General features: G+C 38.4%; 1 protein-coding gene across 1 annotated transcript in view; it reads right to left on the bottom strand.

Annotated features, from left to right (window-relative positions):
• Nucleotides 1–2,840: 2,840 nt before the first annotated feature.
• The window catches only part of wdpcp (WD repeat containing planar cell polarity effector), a 76,767-nt gene continuing 55,274 nt past the window's right edge, over nt 2,841–24,333 (bottom strand). The window contains exons 11-18 of the mRNA XM_079833734.1: nt 18,673–18,861; nt 16,724–16,847; nt 16,466–16,529; nt 11,167–11,269; nt 8,278–8,380; nt 4,727–4,812; nt 3,991–4,019; nt 2,841–3,800 (exon numbers count right to left, since the gene is read on the bottom strand). Coding sequence (XP_079689860.1) covers nt 3,753–3,800; nt 3,991–4,019; nt 4,727–4,812; nt 8,278–8,380; nt 11,167–11,269; nt 16,466–16,529; nt 16,724–16,847; nt 18,673–18,861 — 746 coding nt within the window. The 3' untranslated portion in view covers nt 2,841–3,752. The remainder of the gene's footprint in view (nt 3,801–3,990; nt 4,020–4,726; nt 4,813–8,277; nt 8,381–11,166; nt 11,270–16,465; nt 16,530–16,723; nt 16,848–18,672; nt 18,862–24,333) is intronic.

The following is a 24,333-nucleotide window of genomic DNA, read 5'->3' as shown; positions in this document are numbered from 1 at the left end:
TAAGCACTCACAATCAGCAACCAACGTTATCCAGTTTTCATTCTTTTTAAAGAGAACGATGTTCAAAATGTAAAGCCTGGCATGTGCATTTTAACCGCTATACCCTCCGTGTGAACAACAAAGCAAACGTAGTTATTAGCTATAAGTCAAGGTGAAAAGGTGGGTAAAAAAAAATGTAAGAGGGACGTATTTAGCCTGAACTCTCTTATTTTGATTAAAGAACGAACACATAGGCCTACAATAAAGATGATTAGAGACTCACTCACTTCACATGTAGGTTATTGGTCTGACATTCCGTTAACTAATTGTTACAAAGCTGCTTTTACTTTAAATATCTCGACTATCATAGTCATTTAACCAGACGATAGGCTATATTGTTTAATCAGCTTCTACCTGGAAGAAGGCATGTGCCTTTGACAGCAGCTTGACTTACAATACTACCACAACTCAAAAACAATTTAGGCCTACTGAAAGCTTAATTAAAAAAAAAAAAGAAGCTTAAAAAGGTAATTTTATGTTATAGCCTACTTGTAAGGATTTTTTTTTGGTTTTTAAATTATTATTAAAACGGTGTTAAATTATTTAAAGTAAACGAAATTAAATTATTGAAGCAAAAAGCCAAAGCAGTCTTTTCCCTTCGGTCAAGAATATTTTGCTGGACTGTCCTCAAAATGTGGAATTTTCTCGATCAGTTCGTGAGGCGGATAGGACGCTTCCATTAGCCTATACTGCTGTAGGAAGCAATCCAGTCCTGCCTTGCTGATATGCTCATATGTCCAAATGTCACCCGAGTGGGACGGCTCGTCTACAATTGCCACCATATTATTACATGTGAAAACTGTAAAAGAGATTACCGACCAAAACCATTAATGGGAAAACGGAAGTGTGATGAGCGAAGGGTTTGCGGAGATGGTGAGATGCTGACTCCAGGCCTCTGCGAGTTATAGAAACGCTGAGGGTGGGAAAACCACCAGAGGGATTTATTTCTACAGTATTGACGCTGAGGTCTTAGGAACAGATGACAGGCTGCATTATGGCTGTCAGGATGGACACTTACTGAGCTCATAACTTTATCTTTAGATCAGTAGGCCTAACTGACCATACATAGTTTATAGCTATACAGACTATAGCCCCTATTAAACGGCATAGGCCCAACTTTTCCTGGGCTTTTTTTTTTTTGGTTTTAGTTTAGATGTAGGCTATACATTTAGGGAAACGAACGCTCTTTTGCTCTAATCTGCTTACCGAAACACTGCGCGCGGTTTTATTTAGGCCTTTTTATGTATTTTTTTGAGGGACCTAAAGTCAGAAATGTGGTGCGGGCTTTCTATCCTCAGAATACTACAAAAAGTCTCATTAAAATGCTGACATTATATTAAAAAAAAATATGTTAAAATAAAAATTCGTAATATATATATATATATTATATAAAATATTTTAATAAACGGTAGGCCTAAACTATTTGTCAATGTAAAGTCGTGTGACGTAAACAACATGCAGGAAACCATTGTCGTGACCAAGTCATTGATTTTATTATTATTACCATTGTTTTAAAGTATTCTGACCTTTTACATGGAAATGCAAATTTTTTGCTCGAGTCAAGTGGAGTAATAAGCATAACACACAAAAATTACACGATATTGGTGAAAAAATATATAATATTTGTAAAAATGTCCTTGATTTGAAAACTTTAATGAAGATGTTATACACCATTACATAAGGGTGTAATGTAAACAAAAACATATAGGCTATATCTAAATATATAAATGAAATGGAAAATAGTGATATTGAATGATTTTCCTTATCTGACAAAAAGAAGTATAAACAGAGTGTTTTATTATGATAGAGACTGGAACAGGATCTCTCTACTAATGTAGCCTATTATTTTACCACTCAAGTGTTAGTTGACAAAACAGTGCCATCTAATCCTAGTGGTGACATAATTGATCTTAATGGCTGCAAATTAAAACGGGAACAGTTAATTAACTCTTAATTGAGGTGAGAACAGTTTGTCAAGTTCATTTTTCTCATATCAAGTGACCAGACTGTGACCTCACCTCATCACTCAGACGAATCCTGAGGCCTTCCTCGGGCTGCTGATCCGACAGGGAGCATGAGGACTGAAAACCAGTTTGCCCTCTGCTTACACAACCACTCAGGAAATGAACACTAACAGTGTTTCAGACTGTTTGTTTGTGCAGATTTGTTCAGTATATCTGGTGTTGCATGACAGCTGGTTGAATTAGATGTCAAGACCTCTGATGAACTGTGCAGAGCCCTGGATGCTCAAAGAAACTCATGAACACTAAACTTTTACTTTGTAGGTAAATTCATAAAAACATCTGCACTGGTACCATTAGAAAAAAAAAAAGTAATATTAAAAGAGAATATAAGCATGACCTCATGGATAAGACTGCAAAATACACAAACATGATCAGAACATCTAAACTCCCTTAAAAATACGATAACAATGCTTCTGGATGTTGTGAAAGAAACTCCTCATCTATCAAACCCAATGATATGACAATCGAATTTCAGCAATTTTGCCAAAAAGACCGTTTGATCCTAAACATTTTCTTAGTTTGACTCGACACAGGATTACAAGGTTGTCATTTACAGGCAAACTGTGATCTCTCAAATAATCCTGCGTGATTATAAGTTTTAATCTCAAGTCTGAGCTGTTGAAAATGGTTCCTGGCACACAATCACTGACTGGAAGCCAGACTAATTAAAAAAAAACAAAAAAACAATATGAATATAATTCGAATCAGACAGACGCCTCTTGAAAACTACTGAATAATCAGATTAACACATTAATAATGGTGAGTTGTTGGATCAATCATCATAATTGCTGATTGTTTTATTGCACAAATAATATATATATATATTATATATTACAAGCTGTACATGTAATGCAATGTTTTGCTTAAAAATGTTACGGTGACAACAGTACTGATTTGTCCTTAAAACGTGCAAAGAATAGGCAACAGACAGACATAAAAACAGAGGTGGCAACACAAAAGCTTTCTCTCCTGACCCTTCCTCCATTTCCAGCATCAATTCATATTTATATATCTTGTATATATACTTTTAAAAAAAGAAAATCCTCTTAGAATGCAGAGTAAATAGATTACGATACAGTGAGGGATTATGGATGGCTGGGTGCTGTCAGATTAAGTTCGGAGAGCAGGTCGGCGACAGTTCTGACACGGCCGCTGTGTATGAAGACTGGGGGGAAACGGAAGCCTCCTCTTTAGAGACACGCGCTGCGTATCCCCTCTGCATTTCTTCTGCATGTAATCTCACACACCAAACAGGTGGAGAATTAAACCCAGCCCACAAGCCGCACCACTGATCCTGTGATCAAGGACAGGGATACTAGTGTGGCCTCTGTGCCACCATGCTCAAAGAAAGTGAAGTGTTACTAAAATAAAATAAAAAAAGCTGCTTGCACGGACCCTCAAACATCCATTCTGATAATATGATAGTGACTGGCACGAGCCAGAATGGTTAGGAAATAAATGTAACAGAAAGAGGCACAACCACGGAGGAGTTCAAATATTTTAAGGCTGTGCAGTATTGGCCATAAACAGGATCTTACGTGATTCCTTAACAAACCATGTGCATCAAGCTATAAAAGTAATCATAACAGAATCAAAATAATTGCTAAAATATGATTTATTTGAAATTATTTTTATAGTTTAAGCACATAAAAAAAACAAAAAACTATTATTAGCATTGATATTACTAATCTAGACTAAGCCAAAATGAATAACTTTCAGTTTCCCTTCCTCAGGCACCTATAAGTCACAAAATGAAAACAGAGTTATTACAACTATCAGCATCAACTGTATATGTATTAATAAATAGATGATGTTTTGTCTACTTTCATCAGTTATAGGACTGTAAATGATGCACATAGAAAAAGTTAACCACACAAAGCATCATTAAAAATAAGTACTATAATATTATAGAAATATAAAACATTACCTGTGTGTTCCGGTCAACAAGGCTGATTTCTAAAGAGAGAGAAAAAAAATCAAACGTAAGAATACTCGCATACAAATATGTTACGAGTGAGCATCACATCAAAGTTTTTTAAAAGCTGTCATAGCGGCCCCTTTCTACCACCACACCTGAATCAGGTGATCCGACCGAGCGCCAATCGCTCAATAATCTTGTGTAAGTGTACTGTATGTACGAGTGGGCGGAAGTGTTGAGTTCAAGCATCCTCTGCAGCTCAACTGGAGGAGGGTTTCTCCATGGTAAATTATGACTGTGCCATTAGCATTCAGGATTATGCATGTATTAAAATTCTGATGTAAATGTCTGTAATAGCCTACAGTCTGTACTGTCCAATAAATATGTATGGGGAAAAAAAAGTTTAATTATTCTGTGGACAGAAAAGAATAAAACATTCATGTTTTAGGATGATTAGCTAAGTACAATAAAAGCAGAAAAAAAAGGCAGTCAACTTGAACCTATTTTTGAGAGGGCAAAACAGAAGGGAAGATATCACTCACAGGGCATTAATGAAGGAATTATCTGTGGCAGTAGCGCTCTGTGTGAAACACACGGTCACTATAAATTATTCCAATAAAGCTGAAAAACAAGTCGTACGCCTTGATCCAAAAACTGAGAACAATGTACTCATTCAACCCTGTTACTTTGTATCTACTTTGAGAACAGTATTTACTCAAACGGAGTTGTATTCAAAAGAACACACCTGTGTGCTTCCAAGGCCAGGTGCGATGACTTGTCAGGGTGTTAGAGAGGTCATCCATAGCCTCAGAAGTCGATGTTTCTGCAGCCCTATTGCAGGAAAGAGAGACCGTGGAGTATGACTAAAAACACGAGTAAAGAAATCTCTCTAACCCCATACGGTCAGACCGACTCGAGAGCACTGAATGCTGTATGGAAATAATCTAGTCTTCTGCATTCAGAGAACGGTTACTGTCCTGTTCACACTAATATAATCAGTGTGTATAGCATTCACAGCAGATGGGCCTGGATCTCTCACACACACACACACACACACACACACACACACACACACACACACACACACACACACACACACACACACACACACACACACACACACACACACACACACACACACACACACACACACACACACACAGAGAAAGAGAGAGAGGCTATGTGTGGGAGTCAGGCCTTTCCCAGGGATTCATGGGTATTCCAAAAAACACGAAGCGCTGCCACCGTACGCCATGCCGTCAAATCCAGCAAGCGTGGAAGACGGCGTGAATGTTATCAGTCGTATTGTGGGCTGTGCGATTTGGGTTATTCTGCGGCGACTGGCGATGGAGATGGGCTCCAATTTCTGTGGTTTTTCTATTTCCTTTAGTGATGCACGCCGCTTACAAGGAATCGAGGGAGGAGGAGAAAAAGAGGCCTACGGGGCGCAGCCCACACCATACAAACAAGCGAACAAACACATACACATCGCTACACATGTACAGATGCACTCGGATGCAAAAAGTGTCACGAGTCCAAGAGCTGGAGTGCGTCTCACTGAGTGCTTTGTGTGTGTGCGTGCGAGAGAATAAAAGGAAACGTCAACAGATGTGTGTCGGACTCGGGATGTTTTCCAGATATGCGCATCTTTGCCTCTCTCCCTGCGCAGGGCTGGATTTAGTACAACCGACGGTGATGCCACCAAGTCATTGTACTCCTTCTCTCGCTCACTCTCCCCATCTTTTTTTTTCTTTGCCAGCACGACGCAGGCATGAAGCTTGAATCAGTGTCTCTAAGCCTTATTGGCTCAGCATAAGGAACAATAAAACTTCATCAGAGACCAGATTAGTCTGGTTAAATAGATTTTTTTTTTAAAAACTCCAAAAAACAAACATAAAAAGGGAAAAATGAGAAGAGGATTTCCTCTCTCTCTTGACTGCTATTTATCTGGGTGGGAGCATCTCCCTCTGATGTCTTGCATGCGGCCGTGTAGTAGTACAGGCCTGTAAACTGGGATTCAGGCTGCCAAATTACACAAAACTCCTTATTTTGTGTTTTAAAAACTCTTTAATCCCACCCCATCCTCTTTGGGCCGTCCACTCGGAACTCAGATACATGGGAGAGGGAGGATTTAAAGGAGATCGAGGGAGCTTAAGTAGGACAGAAAGAAAGAGAGTCAGCACAGAGTCAATGGTCTCTCCGTCAGCAGCAATGGAAGAAGAGAGAGGATAAGACAATAGGACAATCCTCATGTTATAATACACACACACACAGCTCCTCTACACCCTTATTGTGATGCTCCAGGCCAAACTTGGGTGAAGTACACACACTAGAAGAGTTAGTGTGGGTGTTTGCTTAAAATATCCCATGCAGTGGCGAGCTGTGACTTCTTTAACTGGGTATGCTGGGTGGTGTATCATTTAAAAAAATGTGCCTGGTGCAGATACATTGGATGGGTTTATAATAAACGAGATGCTCGCCTTTGCTCCAGACAAGATTGGTAGCTACTCAGTTGCTTACTCTCATGAAACACAGCAACACAGCAAAAATTATTCTTAATATGTTGGGCCTTTTATTGAAAGTAGCCTACATTTACCTGTTGAGACATGCCTTCACAAGCACCCATAAGAGCTGTGATTGTAATGTTTGAGTTGAGGGAGGCACAACGCGCGAAAGGGCAAGATATATCTAACAGCAGCGCCAGGCCAATAGCGTCAGACCTGAAGTTAGGGTGGTGCTGATGATCGCGTAACCCGCCCCAAACACTAACCCTACCCTTCACTTTAACTATAAGCTCAATCCTTGCAAATGCGAACGTCACCCAACCACTAAACCTACCCTTAATGCTGCTATAAGCTCCACCCCAACAGAGGTGTGAGACTGCTGGCCTGGCACTGTTGTCCTCAGACTGCTCTGACGTATGGTTCTGCAGTTGGTTATTTTTGGACGTTTGAAAAATATACTATATTTTTGTAATTCCGCTAGTGTTACAGAAACGACGTACTTCACCTTTAAACGGTACGGCGCATCAGCATAAAGACTGATCTAAATCAGAGACAACAAATAAGAAACACCATGGTAGGTTTAAATTTTAATGTATGCTGGAAGTATTTTTTCATTAAGTATTAAAAATCAGTATAATATAATAAATATTAGTAGCCTGTCATATATAAAACGTAAGTAAAATATTCTTTAAAAAATAAGTTGAAATAATGCAAATTGATGACTTTATCTGAGTGCCTTCCACATTTGTTAATTACAGTATAGATCTTTTTGTTTTAAGTTGTTGTACAACAATACATTTACCTTTGGAGAAAATGGAATATAACAAACTATTTTCATAGTTAGTTTTGTATCAAATACAATGTGATTTTCGGTGATCGAGATCTGGCCGCAACGGCACATTTTTCAGCTTGGGCAAGCGATTCATGGTCTGCGCATGAAATCACCCATTCGCCAGCAAACCAATGAGAACGCGGGACAATGATGACGATACATAACAACAGAGCGGCCTTGTCCCAAATGGCACACTTCATGCGCACTTTCGGTCTTGTGGACTTACAATGGCTGTCGCGTATCCGTTAAGTTCATGAGACCGTAGGGTGTCCCATTTGTCATTTTAGGTTTCAAAAGGGTGCTTGTGAGCGCCCCCTTTACAGTCAGTATCTGGTTAATATATGCCTTAATTCGCACTTTTGCCGCACTACATCATGAAAGTGCGGACCTGTAGGAAGACTGCGAGTGTTCTAGGGTGCCATTTGGGACAGTTCATTTTAGCCCTCATTTTAGTTCATTAAACTTGTGCGCTATATTCAAGTCTTCTGAAGCCACATGATAGCATTGTGTGAGGAACAGACTGAAATTTGTCATTAGTCACTGAATGATTGAACTTGACAAACAGATCACTATTTTTTTCAATTAACTGGTTGATCCAAAACACTAATTGAACTGAATGATTCATTCTCAGTCAGTTCTCAGGTTCAGGTCAGGGTGGTTTTCAGTATTATTATGAAATAGTGTCTAACAGTGTATGGCTTCACAACTCTTGCTACGCATAACAAGTTATATGGAATACTTTTATGGAGATTATTTGCCATTTTTGGAACTTGACATCTGTGTGGTCAATATAACTGTTGTTGTATAAAAACTAAAATAACTATCCCTTTAAAAAATGCTATAAGGAGGACACTTCTAACAGCACCAGTTTATGGAATTTCAGAAATGCAATTACTAATGTATCAGCTAACAATTTAATCTAGACTCGAAAATTTACAACACACATACACACTCACACACCTTGATGCAGTGCTCCAGTGTTTGGGGTCGTGAACATGTCTATTGCTGCTGGTTGGTGGTAGCTTGACTCCACTCTGCCCTCCGTATGCTGACTGACACTCATCTGAAATCACACACAAAATGCCCCGAGGAAAACAGTTTAACATGAAGAAACTTTGAAATGTAGAAGCTCTTCTATATGAAACAGAGAGAGCGAGACACAGAACATGACATATTGTGTAATACATGGGCGTCTAGTGCACTACTCTCCCAGACAGAGACAGTGAAGGTTACGTATAACAAGAGACACTAAGTGAGACTTGATCTCAGGGAACACCCTACAGCACAGCAGTGTGTGCGTCTGCGTCTCATGAGCTACAAGATGATCCCTCTCATACACACTTCTCAGAGTCCTCCTTTACAATTGACTCTCTCACCAAATCAACACACTCCTCAATGAGACAGTGGACACTGATCCTCTTCTGTGACAACAAAACAACGGTGGAAGGATGGAAAGACAGACAGAAAGAGAGAGACTGCATGGAGTCTAGGCAGGGAGATAAAAAATTGGAAAAAAAATAAAGGAAAAATGCATTATCAGGGCTAATGCATTCACAGTGCAAATAATTCTGAGCAAATAAAACAACAAAAATTCCAAACTCTTAATGCTTCGGCATACCAAGACATTTTAGACAATTTCATGCTCCAAAATTTATGGGAACAGTTTGGGGACGGCTTCCTGTTCCAACATGACTGCGTATCAGTGAACAAAGCAAGGTCCATAAAGACATGAATAAGTGTGTTTGGTGTGGAGGAACTTGACTGGCCTGCACAGGGTCCTGACCTAAACCCGATAGAACACCTTTGGGATGAATTTGGAATGATGTTTAACTTGAAGAAATATATTACTATTGCACAGTAGAGTGAACTTCAATTATTATTAATAATAATAATAATACAGTTTAATAAAACACACAGAAACACAAAGGTCTTCGTTACAACCAACTAAAATAAAAGTTTGGTCTAACTAAGAAACTATGAAAGAAATGCACAGTACAATGTATTTCTTAAAGTAATATTTATTATTATTATTAATTAATTTCATTTGATTTGATTTTAAAAGATATTGAATTTATTTGATTACCACCATTTGTATATATTACATCATATTTGACTGTACAATGGTTTTATATTCTATGTACTCCTGACAGTAAAATAAGCCACAATAAACTTAAAGGTCCAGTCATGAAAAGTACCGCGATATATACCGTGAGATCGCCAGAATCTTGAAAAAATACCGTGATACCGATTTTTGTCATACCGCCCAGCACTAATTTGTGAATATTTGATTAATTAATTAGTGTATCATGCAATTGATTGATTACATGTTTTAATACATTGACACAGTCATATCTATTATATTGATTTAGGAGACTTTATTACATTTGTTTAAGAGACAGGCAGCATTGCTAAATTGTCAATAATAATCCAAAAGCAGTTACAACAGAACAATACCCTTAAAGCTGTTAGACACTTTGTTTTATTTATGAGAACAGCCATAAAATGTGTGAATAATAAGTAACTTTTGAATTTCTAGAGTATGTGTGTGTGTTAAGAGTCATGGTTGGCTGACAGTGTGAGACGTGTGCTTCAGGCTGGCCAAATGTAAACAAGACACCTTGTCTTTTTAATGCACAGCACAATGCAGAATCCTACCGATCTCATTCCCTATTTATGATCCTCAATGCTGCCCAACAGAATTTCCTGTAAATATTCCTCTAATAATCCCTGCACACAGGCAATATCAGCACCTGAAAGAAACCATTGACCCGAAAACGTACACAGAGTTGACAGAAACAGAGGAGAGAGGTACCTTGCACCATATAAAACAAATCTCACACAATGACTTATAATTGCAACATTTTAACTATTAACAGCGGTAAAATGCCCTCAAACTGACTATTTTGCCCATCTGTTCATTTCACATTCACACTCTTAAGCACTTCCTTCCAAGGCTAAGGTCTGCTCGGGGTGAGAGAGCAGGGAAATCATCAAGGACATAATTAAGAGGCTTATGGGCAGACAGGGTGGGAAACGCACACACACCCTCAAGTTTCACCCCCTTATTAGAAGCTAAACACCTCCCTTGTCTCATCTGTACACCTGTTAGCTGTCCGTCCCTCATTTCCCACTTGCTTTTCCCTTCTTTCTATTACCCTTTCTCATTTGAATGTCTGCCCGTCCTGTTGGCCTCGGAAATATTTGTTGAACATCGCTGATGAGCAGCACGTAGGACGTCCTCTTCAGGTCAGTAGGAAACAGAATATCAGAGCCGAGGTCAATGCACTTTAAACCCGTCCTATTCAGCCAATTAACAATGTGAACGAATCAAGCTCTCCTCATCTGCGCGGTGTTTAAAAAAACCTTCAAAAATTCAAATATAATTACATAAGAGATTAAACATTACGAAACCTAATGACTTTTTTAATTTCCCAGTGGTGCCACGGCCAGGGTCACATGCGTCTTACGTCATTTTGTGAAAGACTGCATGAAATGAACAGTGTACATGTTTTGAATGCCACCTGCAACAGCTGTAAATTGAGAATTAAAAAAAAGTTCAAAGAAATAATTGTTCCGTTTCAAAATAATTTCACCTATCCCAGCTTAATATGTGCGACAATCGAAAAATGAAAGACAAGTCGTCAGGAAACCTGTTTGAAAACAGTTCAGTTTTAAATCATTTTACCTTTATTTACATGCAGCCTTTCTTTTTCTGAATGGCTAACTAAAACATGCATATAATTAGAGTTCTTGAGTGATCATTCGCACTTACAAGACATTATTAAAACACCAATATGTGATTTTGGAGCATTTTTATTTTAACCAACATTATGTGAATAATTCCCTCACCTGGTGCAGATGTTTGTGCCTCTGCGTCTATTTCATTAGCCTTCTTCTTGGCTACAGTGGCTAACACCACCTCACCCTTATCTGCTGCCACGTAATGGAGGTCCTTTGAAGGTAAAGCAGAACAGCAGAGCAATCTAAAATTAATCTCAGCTCACATGACAATACTTCAGTTTTTTTCCGTTTTTCATTTTTGCGCTCTACTCGAAGAGAGAGAAGCAGCGAATAGAAGCTGCGGGAGAAAGAGAGAGAGAGAGAGAGAGAATAGATTAAATAACCTGTTTGAAGTTTCAGAGTGGGGAAAAAAACAGATAAAAGTATCAAACTTTCAAAAATCAGTCTTGCTCATTTGTTCAGTCGCCTTTATGTTGTCCTCCCTCCTTTTCTCTTTCTCCCTCAACTCTGACCGGATGCAATCATACTGGTTTCAAAAAGCACAAAGATGTGGGGAAAGGCATGTGTCATCTTTTAAAAAGCAGGAGCGATGCTCTTCATGTCGGAATAGAGTTTAAACTATTGTCATTACGAGCAGGTGGTTATGTGACGCACACACACACACATTCAAACACTCGCTCTTGCTCTTTCTCTCTCTTAAATATGAGCCCTCTCATCCCAGAGAATAGACTATAATATATCTATTATAGAGCCTCATGCAGTCAGGAGACCTCCATTAACCCACAAACATGTTTTTAAATGTCACACCATTAGCCCCACCAAAATGGATGCCGGATTGAGACGTACAACAGAGATAAAGAACATCCGACTGCTCAGAGAAAGTCTGCGTGAACAATGACACTAGACGTGCTTCACTGACAGAAATCTTCAATTCAACTAAAAGTCTTCATAAAATATGAAAATAATAAACAAAAGAAAGAGCCTACCAACACAGTGGTAAATTCACTACAGAAATGCTTGCTTGCTGCTTTCACAAAACGGGGGAAATATGTTAAAATATATTGTTTCATCAAAAAAACAATAATAGTAATAACCACAATAAACAAATCCTTTGCCAATGAATAGATACTTTTTTTGTTCCAGGAGAATAAGTATACAAATAAATAAATAAAATAAGATCAAATAAAAACTTGCATGTTTGGTCACATATGTGTATCCCATTAATTTAACTTATTCAAACCATCCAATCAAATTTAAGAGCTAGAGCCATCTAAAATGTATGTATAACTTTAGTATAGTTAAAACAATGTGGTATAAAAAATTCTCAGTCAACAAAATATCCTGTAGAGTATCCGTAGAGAAGATCCTTAGATGTTTAGACACGCTGGAAGAACTTATAATAATGTAATTGACAGACTAATTTTGACCATCTTGGAGGGGCCCATTCATGGGTAAATTAAAGTGAAAGTTGGGAGAGAAGCTCAGTGCTGACTCTGATACTAATAAGATCCTCTCTGTGTCTGTCCGTTTAAACGCTAAACCCATCCTTCCGCTTCAGGGACATCAGTCAGAGCTGCGGCAAGATGCAGGGAGGGTGAATACAGCACAGTCAGACCTGCAGAGCACTAATGCCTGTTTTGTCAACCGGTCTCTCAAAGTCTGATCAAATGAGGGGGGTTGGGGAGTTTTTAAGAGTGATTTATAAACATCAAACAGGACTTGATTTAGCTCATCACAGGCTCAGGGATGAGAGCCAATAAGCCCAAACAATGATGATTCTTCTTAAAAAAAAAAAAAAAAGTCAAATTACTTTCTTAGTTGACAAAATACAGAATTGCTCAATATGGTAAATTATTTCTACCTGTTTAAAAAAAAACGTCTAATATTGAGTTTATTTAGAATACACCTCACAATTGAAAAAACAATGTTTGTACAATATATATTGTTTATATGTTTGTTTGTTTTTTAAATTTAGAACATAGTCAACTGCAAACTCAGTAGTGGCAATTCACTGAGTCAAACCGCTAACTAACATGCGAGTTTGGGACTGTTTTATGAATCTTTTGGAGTAACTCATATCACGGTTAAGTTTTCCTTAGATTTTAAATGAGCATTTTAGTCACAGTCTGGAGCCCTGAATCAGCTACAGGTATGAGCATTCAGTGGCTGTGTATTTTAAGAATGCCCACATTTCAATAAGCACATATATAAGAGGGAGAAATCAGATTCAACAATAGAGATAGAGAGAGCATTCTAAGGGCATCGTGTTTTCGGTAAAGACGGAGAATTGAAAGGAAAAAACTAATGGGTGCCAAACACTGGATATTAGCAATGCATCTGAAGGCCTTTATTTCAGCTTAGCAGAACATAATGCTTTCTGAGCCAGAGAGAGAAAGATAGATCGAAAAAGAGAGGAAGGCCAAGAAACAGAGAGACAGACGGAGAAAAAGCGAGTGAATCCAGACGTTTAAGAGGGATGACAATAATTCTGTACATAAATCAGATATTATACCTCTTATTCACCACAGCTTACACAGGACACAGGATCTAGTCTAATCTTATTTATTTAAGAGCTTTAAGAGCTCAAACACGGATAAACGGCCTTTTAGTGTTATTTTTGACTGGAGAGGCATATGGAGATAGGATAAACAGCTGGTCCAGCGATGATGCTTGATATATTCGCTCGACGTCAGAAAAGAGTTTAAAATTAACATGGACCAGTGGAGCAGAGCGAGAGAGGGAGAAAGAACCGTTACATGCACAATTGCGCATTTACGCTCACACAATTCTGGAGGATCACACCTGTAATCCACGTGAGTGTTTTAGGAAGGTGTTTATCAGATACGCGAGAGGGTCTTACAGAGTTCATTATCCATCTCGACACAGAAACCAGCCAATATCAGCTCAGTGCCGCACGTCATGTCTAATCGTTGATATGAACACGACCCCCTCCGACCCAGCAAACACACGCACATGCATACGCCCCATTAACCAACAAAGCAAGCATACGATCACAATTACGATCTAATTAATTAATCGGCAGATCAAAAAAAAAAAAAAATGAGCGAGGAATGAGTAAAGTCATCGAAATAAAGCTAAATGAATTAGTGCAGACACTATCAGGTTCACATCACAGGATAATTACAAGTATAGAATGTAACAATTATGCAAAACACTCCAGTGAATGAGTGGAGGGGCAACCCTGCCCTCCCTCTCCTCTCCTTTCCTCTCTACCCCTTTGGGTGACTCCGACCCCTCCAATTTCTTCCAACACCAAAGTGCTTCACTTCACAAAAGGCTTCTTACAAAGGAAAAGAAAGAGAAATTCTTTCGGTGCTCCATTGTTGGTTCGGAGACAATGGAGACTCGAGCCCGGCTCATACTGGGGGCTCTTACGTGGGGCTCCATCCGTTTTGTTTCAGCTGACCTCTGTGACACAGAGGGGACCAGATCAGATGGAGCAAGGACCCCCGCTCGTTCTCTGCCTTTCTCTTTCTTTCTTTCTCTCCCCCTCTCCTGTGGGTGGTTTAATTTAACTTCTGCGGCTAATTAGCCAAGAGCCAAAACCGTGGGGTGAAACACCACTGCCTTTAGCTCCCTCTCTCTCTCCGTTTCTCTGCCTTTAGCTCACTCCCTCTCGCTTCTCTTTGTTGATTCAGAAGGAGTGATATTCATGGGCCATTCATAATTTGCCACTTGCGTCTCTTCTCATCCTTTCTCTTTTTCGTTTTCCCAGTGCATGTCCTAAGAATAACAGATCCAGATTTCCTTTGCCCTTCTCTCTCTCCCTCCCTCTCTCTCTTCTCTGCCCTTTCAGGCTTGTGTGGCTCGAGCTCCACCTTTTCAATTGGGGCCCTCAGCAGCAGCACTTAGTGGGGAATGAATTGGAACGAGTGCGATCAGCGTGAAAGAAGGAGGGAGAGAGAGGAACTGCATGAAAAAAGGACAGAGAGAAAGAGAGAGACAGCGGCCAGTGTGAACGCTAATAGGGAAGGTGTCACTCGGGCATGGAGAGAGGAGGCCTAGAAAAGGGGTCACACACACAGGACCATTTAAAAGAGTGAGAAAGGAGAGGGAGAGAAAAGATAGTGTACTGGCCACGAGAGCTGTGAAAGACAGACTCCCTCGCTCTTTTTCTTCCGCGCCCCCTCCCTCTTTCTCTTAGCAACTGTTGCTCTCTGGAGTCTCAGGGATTCTTGTTATGGTAGGAGAGAAGGGACATGACATGGCCAGGGGCCTCAAATCCCAAAGCTGCACCTGCCCTGAGCCACTCAGTCCGAAACAGGGACAACTCGAAGCTCTCTGCACGTGTAACCCACCTAAAACTACACTGTTATCATAGACAATGGCAACACATTTGAAAGTTTATTTTAAAGCATATTTTTAATTTATGCCTCGGTCACAATAATAAATGATTCATCTTTTTATTAATATCATCACAGATTGATTCATTTTCTTGAAAAGTCTTTATTAGCTTAAATTAATTCAATTGGGCTTTCTGCCTGCAGTTTAGAACATTTTCATATGTACAAAATGTTCATAGGTTTGGGGTCATTAAGATTTTTTTTTATGTTTTAAGCTCACCCAGGCTGCATTAGTTTGATTAAAAAAAAAGAAGTATTTATCATATTATCGTATTGTAAAATATTATTGCAGTTTAAAAATCACTGTTTTCTTTCTGAATATATTTAAAAAGTTATTTATTCCTCTGATGGCGAAGTGTACTTGTACAAAATTTCTTTACTGATACTTTTGAAGGTAGAATATATTTAGTTACAAATTTGTTCCATTAAATTCATACTTGGACACTTAAGTTAAAATTATAATGTATGAATTTCATGAGATATAAAATATCTTAGTCTTAGTAGGTGTATGAACATGATCCACTAACATCTGACAACCAGAAAGCGAAATACAAATACAGCGTCTTCATTTAGAACAGTCTACTTACACATCTTTTTGTAAAATATTTTGCATGAAAAGTGTGATTGTGTCTTTTTTTCTTTAAAATAAATTCAACTTTATTGGATTTTTAGTTGTCTAATGCAGGGTTTCCCAAATCTGGGGAACTGCAGTGCGTTTGTGAGTTGATGAAAATCGAATAATTAATAACCTGACAAAAACCTAACATCATTAAAACAAAATTAAAATGAATACATCTTTTTAAAATAAAAACACTTAAAACAAAAGATAAAATATTAAAAAATATATATATATATTTTATTTGTTTACCTGCATGTCATTAACTAACAGAGAACCGTGAAAATTCAAATTATTGAAATATCAACAAGGGGTACTGAGATTTTTTTTTACAGGTTTGGCTGACAAAATAGGTTTGGGAATCTCTGTAAGTGTCCAAAAACATTTTGGGGCAGTTGTATGTGCATGTCTGAAAGTGTGTGCTCACCATGAACAGATCTCTAGCTCCGATATCTACAGCCAGCAAGAAGGCTTTTTCAAACCGCTGGTGTCTGGAAGAAAAAAAAATCAGAAGTATTGAACAGCTATTTCTGAACACCTGACCAATTTTTTTTGAAGAGGATATTTTAAGAGAATACTTGAAGAAATAATTGAAGAGGATACATTAAACCTTTCCAATCTGGAATACACAATCATATGCAGTAGGTGGTGTGAACTGTTTGTAGAGTGTGTGTTATGTGTGTACCTGAGCAGGTGATGGAAGAATCGTCGGGCGTATCTGCTGATGGGGTCTCTGTACTCCAATATGACAGTGTTTGAGAGCGGTCTGCACGGAGCATAAAACAACCCCAGCACCGCTTCCAATTGACCTGCACTCACACACATCAGGATCAAATATGTATATACAGTGGCCTCCAAAGAGTTTTCATTAAAGGGTTACTTCAGTGATTTAGCATTAAGCTTTATATTTAAACTGGGTAATTTATGCAGTAGAAATGTGAAATTATTTTTGAATTTGGTGCCTTCTAGACTGAGAAAAGACAGAAAATGTATTTTTGTCTCATGTGGATGACAGACAACTCCCAGAATGCACTTGCTTTGCTGCCCTACAAGGCCACTCCGACTCCGTACACCTTCGTTTTGATCTTCATAGTAATACAATAATTTCGTTCAGTTAGAGAAAAAACACTACAATTAAAAACTGAACGTGTCTTTTCAATAAAGTGTGAGTGAGCCGAACGAAAGTCACGGCACAGACGCAGTAGGAGAATTCATTGAAAAGTTGAAACACTCACTTTACTCTGCACCGCGCTGAGTATCCGTGATGATCCGTTATTATTGTCCGTGCGGCCGTCTGTGTGTTACATTCTGTGCGTGAGCTCTCTCCCCAATGGGCGGTTTGATAACATGCGGAACAGCTCCATCTAGTGGCTGTAGTCTTTAGCCTCTGGCCAAAAAATCCTCTGATGACGCAAAATGATGATATTTGCGTCATCGGAGGATTTTTTCTAGAAATAAAATGCAGAATTCTCTCGTCTCAGGGGGATATGAGCGGGGAAAGTACCATAATTCAAATATACTATGGGGTTTCTACTGATACAAAGCCTAATGCTAAATCACTGAAGTTACCCTTTAAATTACAGAGTATACACAATATCAAAAAGAGGAATCTGCAAACAAAAGATGCTAGAAAATTTGTCAGAACAATCTTCTGAGACAAAGGGACCTATCACACACCTGGCGCAATGCAAGTGTTTTTTGCTAGTTTCAGCCCAGCGCAGTTATCATTTTCACATCCTGTGCCACATTGTTTAAATATCAAATGCATTCGCGCCCATCTGTACGCCCATGCGTGCTGGTCTGAAAACAAGGTGTGTTCAGGTGCATTGTTGGCGTGTTGCTATTTTGAGGGAACTGAAATAGACCGCCATTAATCAACTGAAACCTGGTCTAAAGTAAATGCAGCAGTATTTTTTTGTGTTATTTAAAGGGAGCGTTAGTAATATGCCGCTATAGGGGGGTGCACAACACGCATACACTCTGCTTATTACACACACAGGGACACGCAGCACACAAACTTTTTTAAATATTAAAAATAAAAGGATTCCTCTCTGGAGAAGCGTTCAGTCTTTCCACTCGCAAATTCCACCATGTAAATAGCGAATCCGCTATGGTGCAAGTGCAATTGGCTTTTAAAGGGAATGGGAGATGAGACTATGATTTGTGTATTGCATGTTATGCCCAAAACACACCCATTAAGAGAATAGGTACAACCCTTTTAGACAATGCACCCGGCGTGCCGACCGTTTATTCCGTGGTTAACCAAGCAAAAGTGGATTCGGACACCTGCGTCATGCGCTTAAGACCATGCTCTTAGATCATTAAAAAAGGGTCAATATTTCCAGTTACTTTTAACCAGGTGGTGACAAAATGACTTACAGTGGATTCACTTAGTTCATCAGATTAGCTATGAACATTGATGAAGTACCACTAACTTTTGACAACCACAAAGTGTTTAATTTTTTTTTATACATTTTTAAATGTTTTAAATGCTTTCATTTAGAAAAAAATATATGTGGTTTAATAATTTCTTTTTTTTTTTTTTACTTAATTTTTTCTGAAAGGTTTTACTAGAAAAGTGTGTTTGCTGTTCAAAATACATTTTGCTGTACAAAATACATACGTAGTGTTTACCTTCAGTCTGCTGGTCCAGTGGTTTTCTCAGCAGGTGATCTGTGATGGAGATGAGTGACCTGTAACAATCTGCTCCCATCATTGCCCAGTCCATATTACCCAGAATTCCCAGTGCTGCATCCACCTCCTCACAGTGCAAACGGTGCTGTACCAGATCGCCTGGGCCAAGCTGAGCACCATTAAACACACCTGCACATAGAACAAATACTATTATTTTTTCTTATTAAGTGGCTGCATGATTATGACATGACACATATGAAATCCATGATGACAGAAGCAAACTTTCTCCAAAATCATTTTCAATTGTACTGCTGTAGTTAAAAAATGACAGTATGCAATGCAAGCTGTCATGCTCTGGCATTATATATTAAGCCATGTTTCCCAACCGCTTTCCCTCACTCTTGTCTACATCATTTGCAGTACTCTTAAATAAAAGTCACAAAAAAGGCAAAAATAATTTTAAAATAAAATTTCACAATTACAAGGAACAGAGAAAGAGAGAGATTGTGCAAGCTCTGGATCGTATGAGGTTGGAGATCTTTAGAGGCGACGCTCTGTAAGATTGCCATTGACATTTGGATCGATCTTCAGTCTGTGCTCATTCCCTGTAGCACAGTTGAGAGGAGTGCGTGTGTGTGTGTGTGTGTGTGAGCACTGAACTGACACACAGCAAATGCAGTCGATTCAGGTTAAACGTATTCATCGGTGTGGATACTGCTGTCAGTTAGTTTAGAGAATTAAAAGAGTCAAAGTGTTCAGATGACGACATCCACTCTAACAACATCACGTGGCAATATCAATTCAATTAAGTGTAGAATAACAGACAAAAAACAAAAAGGCAGAATTAACAACATCAGCCAATTTAAAAACTAACAAAAAAGTCAGCTCTTACCTTATAAGAGTCTACAAAAAAGCAAGATAACTAGATTAAAATTGAATGGAGATCTTATAAATTGGTGAAGTACAGTCTATCTATGGTACCCAATAGAATTATAAAAAATTCTGTAAAATACAACCTCTGAGCTGTTGGTTTAAAACCCATTAAAACACTGCCACACATCACAATCATATAGGCAAATGGCTTTCATCTCTGGGACAGTTCATACACAAAAAATGATCAATTGAATCACCTTGACGTTGCTATAAAGCCTTATTACCTTTTTTTTTTTAAACAAAAAAGAAATACAAAATGGACAAACGCTCTCGTGTGTCCATTTAATGGCAGTGAAAGGTGACTTTCATCAAGTTTTTTTATAAACAGGATGCAGAAGTCTAATAATAATTTTTAAAAAAATCAATACAACTTGTGCCATATATTCCAAGTGTTCTGAAGAACAAACCGAAAATGTAATCTTGACATCATCCATTACACTCCTTTGTACATTAATGCAAGTGCTCAGCAGTTCACACCAGTGAGCCCAGAAAAAACTCATAAGCGCATAATTTTGAGATGGCAATTAAAATCAATATTAATAAAATGCCCTTGTTAAGAAGGAACAACAGATGCTTTAAAAAAACGCCATATACAGCAGAGAATCAATCAGAAAAGGATAATGAAAGCAGCTGAACGGACATTGAGCTAATGGGTGTACATTCTACTGTTTACAACGCTTCTCAAACACGTGCATTTACTGGCAAGACAAACAAACAATTTTAAATCACAAAAAGGTCAAACAGATGAGTTTTCTTCAAACTGACCTGAACATATATTAGTGGTCAACTGATATGTATTCCAATACAGTATCATTATATAGTTATATAGCGTGAAGGCAATGAAATGAGAAGAATTAAATAAAAACTAATTTTACAACGAGATGATGAAAATCTTAAGATTTTTTTTCATGTTTTTGAAAGTAGTCTCTTATGCTCACCAAGGCACCAATATTATTGCAATAAAAACTCTTTTCTATTTTAAATGTAATTATATTCTTGTAATGGCAAAGCTGACTTTTCAGCATCAGTCTTTTAGTGACATGATCCTTCAGAAATCTTTCTAATATGCTGATTTACTGACCTTAAACTTTTGAACGGTATGCATATCATGGTATTTACATTGAACTACAAAGTCATTTTTAGAATTATCATGCATAGTAAAAAAAACCCCAAGGTAACAGTAAGGACGAGTGCTTTGGTTTAGTTGAACTGTTACTTGCTCTATCAAGTAGTGCTGTCTTATCACCCTAATATTTATGCAAAGTCTTGACTGTTGTGTTGTGTTGAACATTGTTGTTCAATTGAGCTCATTTAAATGTCACTAAAATAATGTTGTTATCTAGTCAAATCAGTAATATTTTGCACAAAACAATGGAATTATAGTAAAAACTTTTAATATTTTTTTTTTCCGACAAGCTTAAAATATTTATAATAATATCTGTGGTCTGCTAGTAAAATGTTTTGAGGGCAGATGAAAATTATTGTTGGGCCCTGCAAGGTACTTTTTTTGTTACTGTTGTTACATTATCAGCTATCTTTAATATCTTCAGGTTTTACAGTAGGTTCAGATTTCACAGTGCATTAAGAGCATTTCATATATTTAACTATACTCAAACTTACGCTTACATTTCATTTCACACACTCATGCTTCAGTTTCTGCTCCTCTCTCTCTATCTCTCTCTCTCTCTCTCTCTCTCTCTCTCTCTCTCTCTTTCTTTCATTCCTGTCTTTTTTCTCTCTCTCAGACACATCTTTCTATTCCTTTCTTTCATCTGTCTGTTACTCTAGTTAACTTTCTGTGAACGTTAGTGTCTGTGATCACAATGAGCAGTAATCACCCGAGGCAGTTGACACCCATAAAGGCGCCTTTAATAATGTAATAGAGCTTAATCCAGCCATACTGGATCTTCTTCTGAACGGCACACTCAATTGCAGCTATGCTTAACCTTGCTCACTTCTCACCTTAAAAAAAAAAAAAATTATTGACAAACATCTCACAATCACAGAAGTATGTTGCCTATGAATAAAATAACCCCTCAAGAGCATCTGTATTCGTGATTCCTGAGGTCTTCACATAAAGGAACACACACACATAACAGCAAAGAAAAGCAGATGACTAATTTTTTTAATCTCTTTCTAACTTCCCTCTCAGACAGAAATCACCTCCTGTGAATGCTGAGAGCAGAAGGAGGCGCCATTTTGCGGCAAATGAAATGACGGCACCATTTTTTCGTAAGTGAATTTAGAAAAGAGGTTGGGGAGGGTCCAATTAAAACTGCATGTGGGAAATTAACAGGCCGCCTCCCACAAGCCCCTGAAGAGCAACTAATGCGACTAATAACAGTGTAGAGAGAAATGACAGACGTCAGCACAGACACAGAAGAGCTGCAGCGCTGCAGAGAGGCGCAATAACACAATGATGCTGTTTATAGCACACATATACACCAAATTGAAAAAGAAAAGGATGCATTTTCTCCCTAGGCCTGTGATCAAGCTGATAAACACAACACACTGAGGAGGAGGAGTGCACAGGTTTACAGTTTGTTTTTAAGTTATATATACATTTATCACTTTAAAAATTGTTTGCTTGTTTTCATTACTTTCATTCAAAAATGAACGTGAAACACTCATTAAGTGAAAATGTTTGGTACTGTGCCGAAAGATAAAAAAAAAACTGTTCTGTCCAGTAAAAAAAAAAACTTGAAATGACAGTTAGGTGACCTTCAGTTTTGAGAAGTCTTAAATCATCAAAAAAGAAAATATATAATTTTTTTTTAACTCCAATGGAAGCTGTTTTTCTTGTTATAATTGTGGTTAAGTGATATAAAAAGACCCCACTAATTTATTTAATTGAAAGTGTATATATATATAAAACACCGATCAGGTGAGGTGAATAACACTGATTATCTCTTCATCATGGCACCTGTTAGTGGGTGGGATATATTAGGCAGCAAGTGAACATTTGTCCTCATGGTTGATGTGTTAGAAACAGGAAAAATGGGCAAGCATAAGGATTTGAGCGAGTTTGACAAGGGCCAAATTGTGATGGCTAGACGACTGGGTCAGAGCATCTCCAAAACTGCAGCTCTTGTGGGGTGTTCCCGGTCTGCAGTGGTCAGTATCTATTAAAAGTGGTCTAAGGAAGGAACAGTGGTGAACCAGCAACAGGGTCATGGGCGGCCAAGGCTCATTGATGCATGGTCCTGGTCCGTGTGGTCTGAACAAACAGACGAGCTACTGTAGCACAAATTGCTCAAGAAGTTATTGCTGGTTCTGATAGAAAGGTGTCAGAATACACAGTGCATCACAGTTTGTTGCTTATGAACCAGTCAGGGTGCCCATGCTGACCCCTGTCCATCGCCGAAAGCATCAGAACTGGACCACAGAGCAATGGAAGAAGGTGGCCTGGTCTGATAAATCATGTTTTCTTTTACTTCACGTGGATGGCCGGGTGTGTGTGCTACGCTTTCCTGGGGAACACATGGCACCAGGACGCACTATAGGAAGGCAAACCGGCGGAGGTAATGCTTTGGGCAATGTTCTGCTGGGAAACCTTGGGTCCTGCCATTTATGTGGATGTTACTTTGACACGTACCACCTACCTAAGCATTGCAGACCATGTACACCCTTTCATGGAAACATAATGTGCCCTGCCACAATCAAAAATGCTTCAGAAATGGTTTGAGGAGCACAAAGAGTTTGAGGTGTTGACTTGGCCTCCAAATTCCCCAGATCTCAATCCAATATATATATATATATATATATATTATACACACATTATATATATATATATATATATATATACACACACACAGAGAGATCTGATCTCAACATCATCATCTGTATGAGATTACATGAAGAAACAGAAAAACACTGAGACAGACTAAATCCAGAAGAACTGCGGCAACATCTCCACGACGTTGAAGAAACATACCTGCAAAGCTATATCGCTGTCAAAAGTTTTAAACAATTGTGTACAAATGCTGTAAAGTGAGGATGCTTTAAAAAATAATGTCATAGATATATTTTATTTATCAATTAACTTCTAATAACTAAATCAAATCAATATTTGGTATGACCACCCTTTGCATTTAAAACAGCTTTTGTCCAGGTACACTTGCAGGTAGGTTTCTTCCAGTGTCGTTGGAGTGGAGACATTGCCACAGTTCTTATGGATTTAGTCTGTCTCAGTTTCTTCATGTAATCACAGAAGGACTTCGGTGATGATGAGATCAGACCTCTGTGTGGAGTGTACCAGCTATTGTCAGATTCCGGTGCATGCAAATCTCACTGGATTATTACAATTAATGGCAAAAGGAAGGTTTTGAAAAGCAAACTGATATTTCCACACTACAGCAAAATACTGTACTGATAATTATTGTATTTGTGTATATGCCTACACACACACACACACACACACACACACACACACACACACACACACACACACACACACACACACACACACACACACACACACACACACACACACACACACACACACACACACACACACACACACACACACACACACACACACACACACACACACACACATATATATATTTGTGTGTGTGTATGTTTGTATATGTATAGGCATAATCTGACACAACCAAAACAAACAGGGTGTCCTATGTGATGCAACCAAAGGGCTCCAAACTGCAATGCTGTGCAAATTCCTCTCCTTTAAATTAATCTTGTTTCTCCCTCACTCATTTTTTTCCCCAC

Source organism: Gobio gobio (genome assembly GCF_949357685.1).
Source record: "Gobio gobio genome assembly, chromosome: 13".
Lineage (NCBI taxonomy): Eukaryota > Metazoa > Chordata > Actinopteri > Cypriniformes > Gobionidae > Gobio > Gobio gobio.
This window is presented reverse-complemented; position numbering and strand designations above follow the sequence as displayed.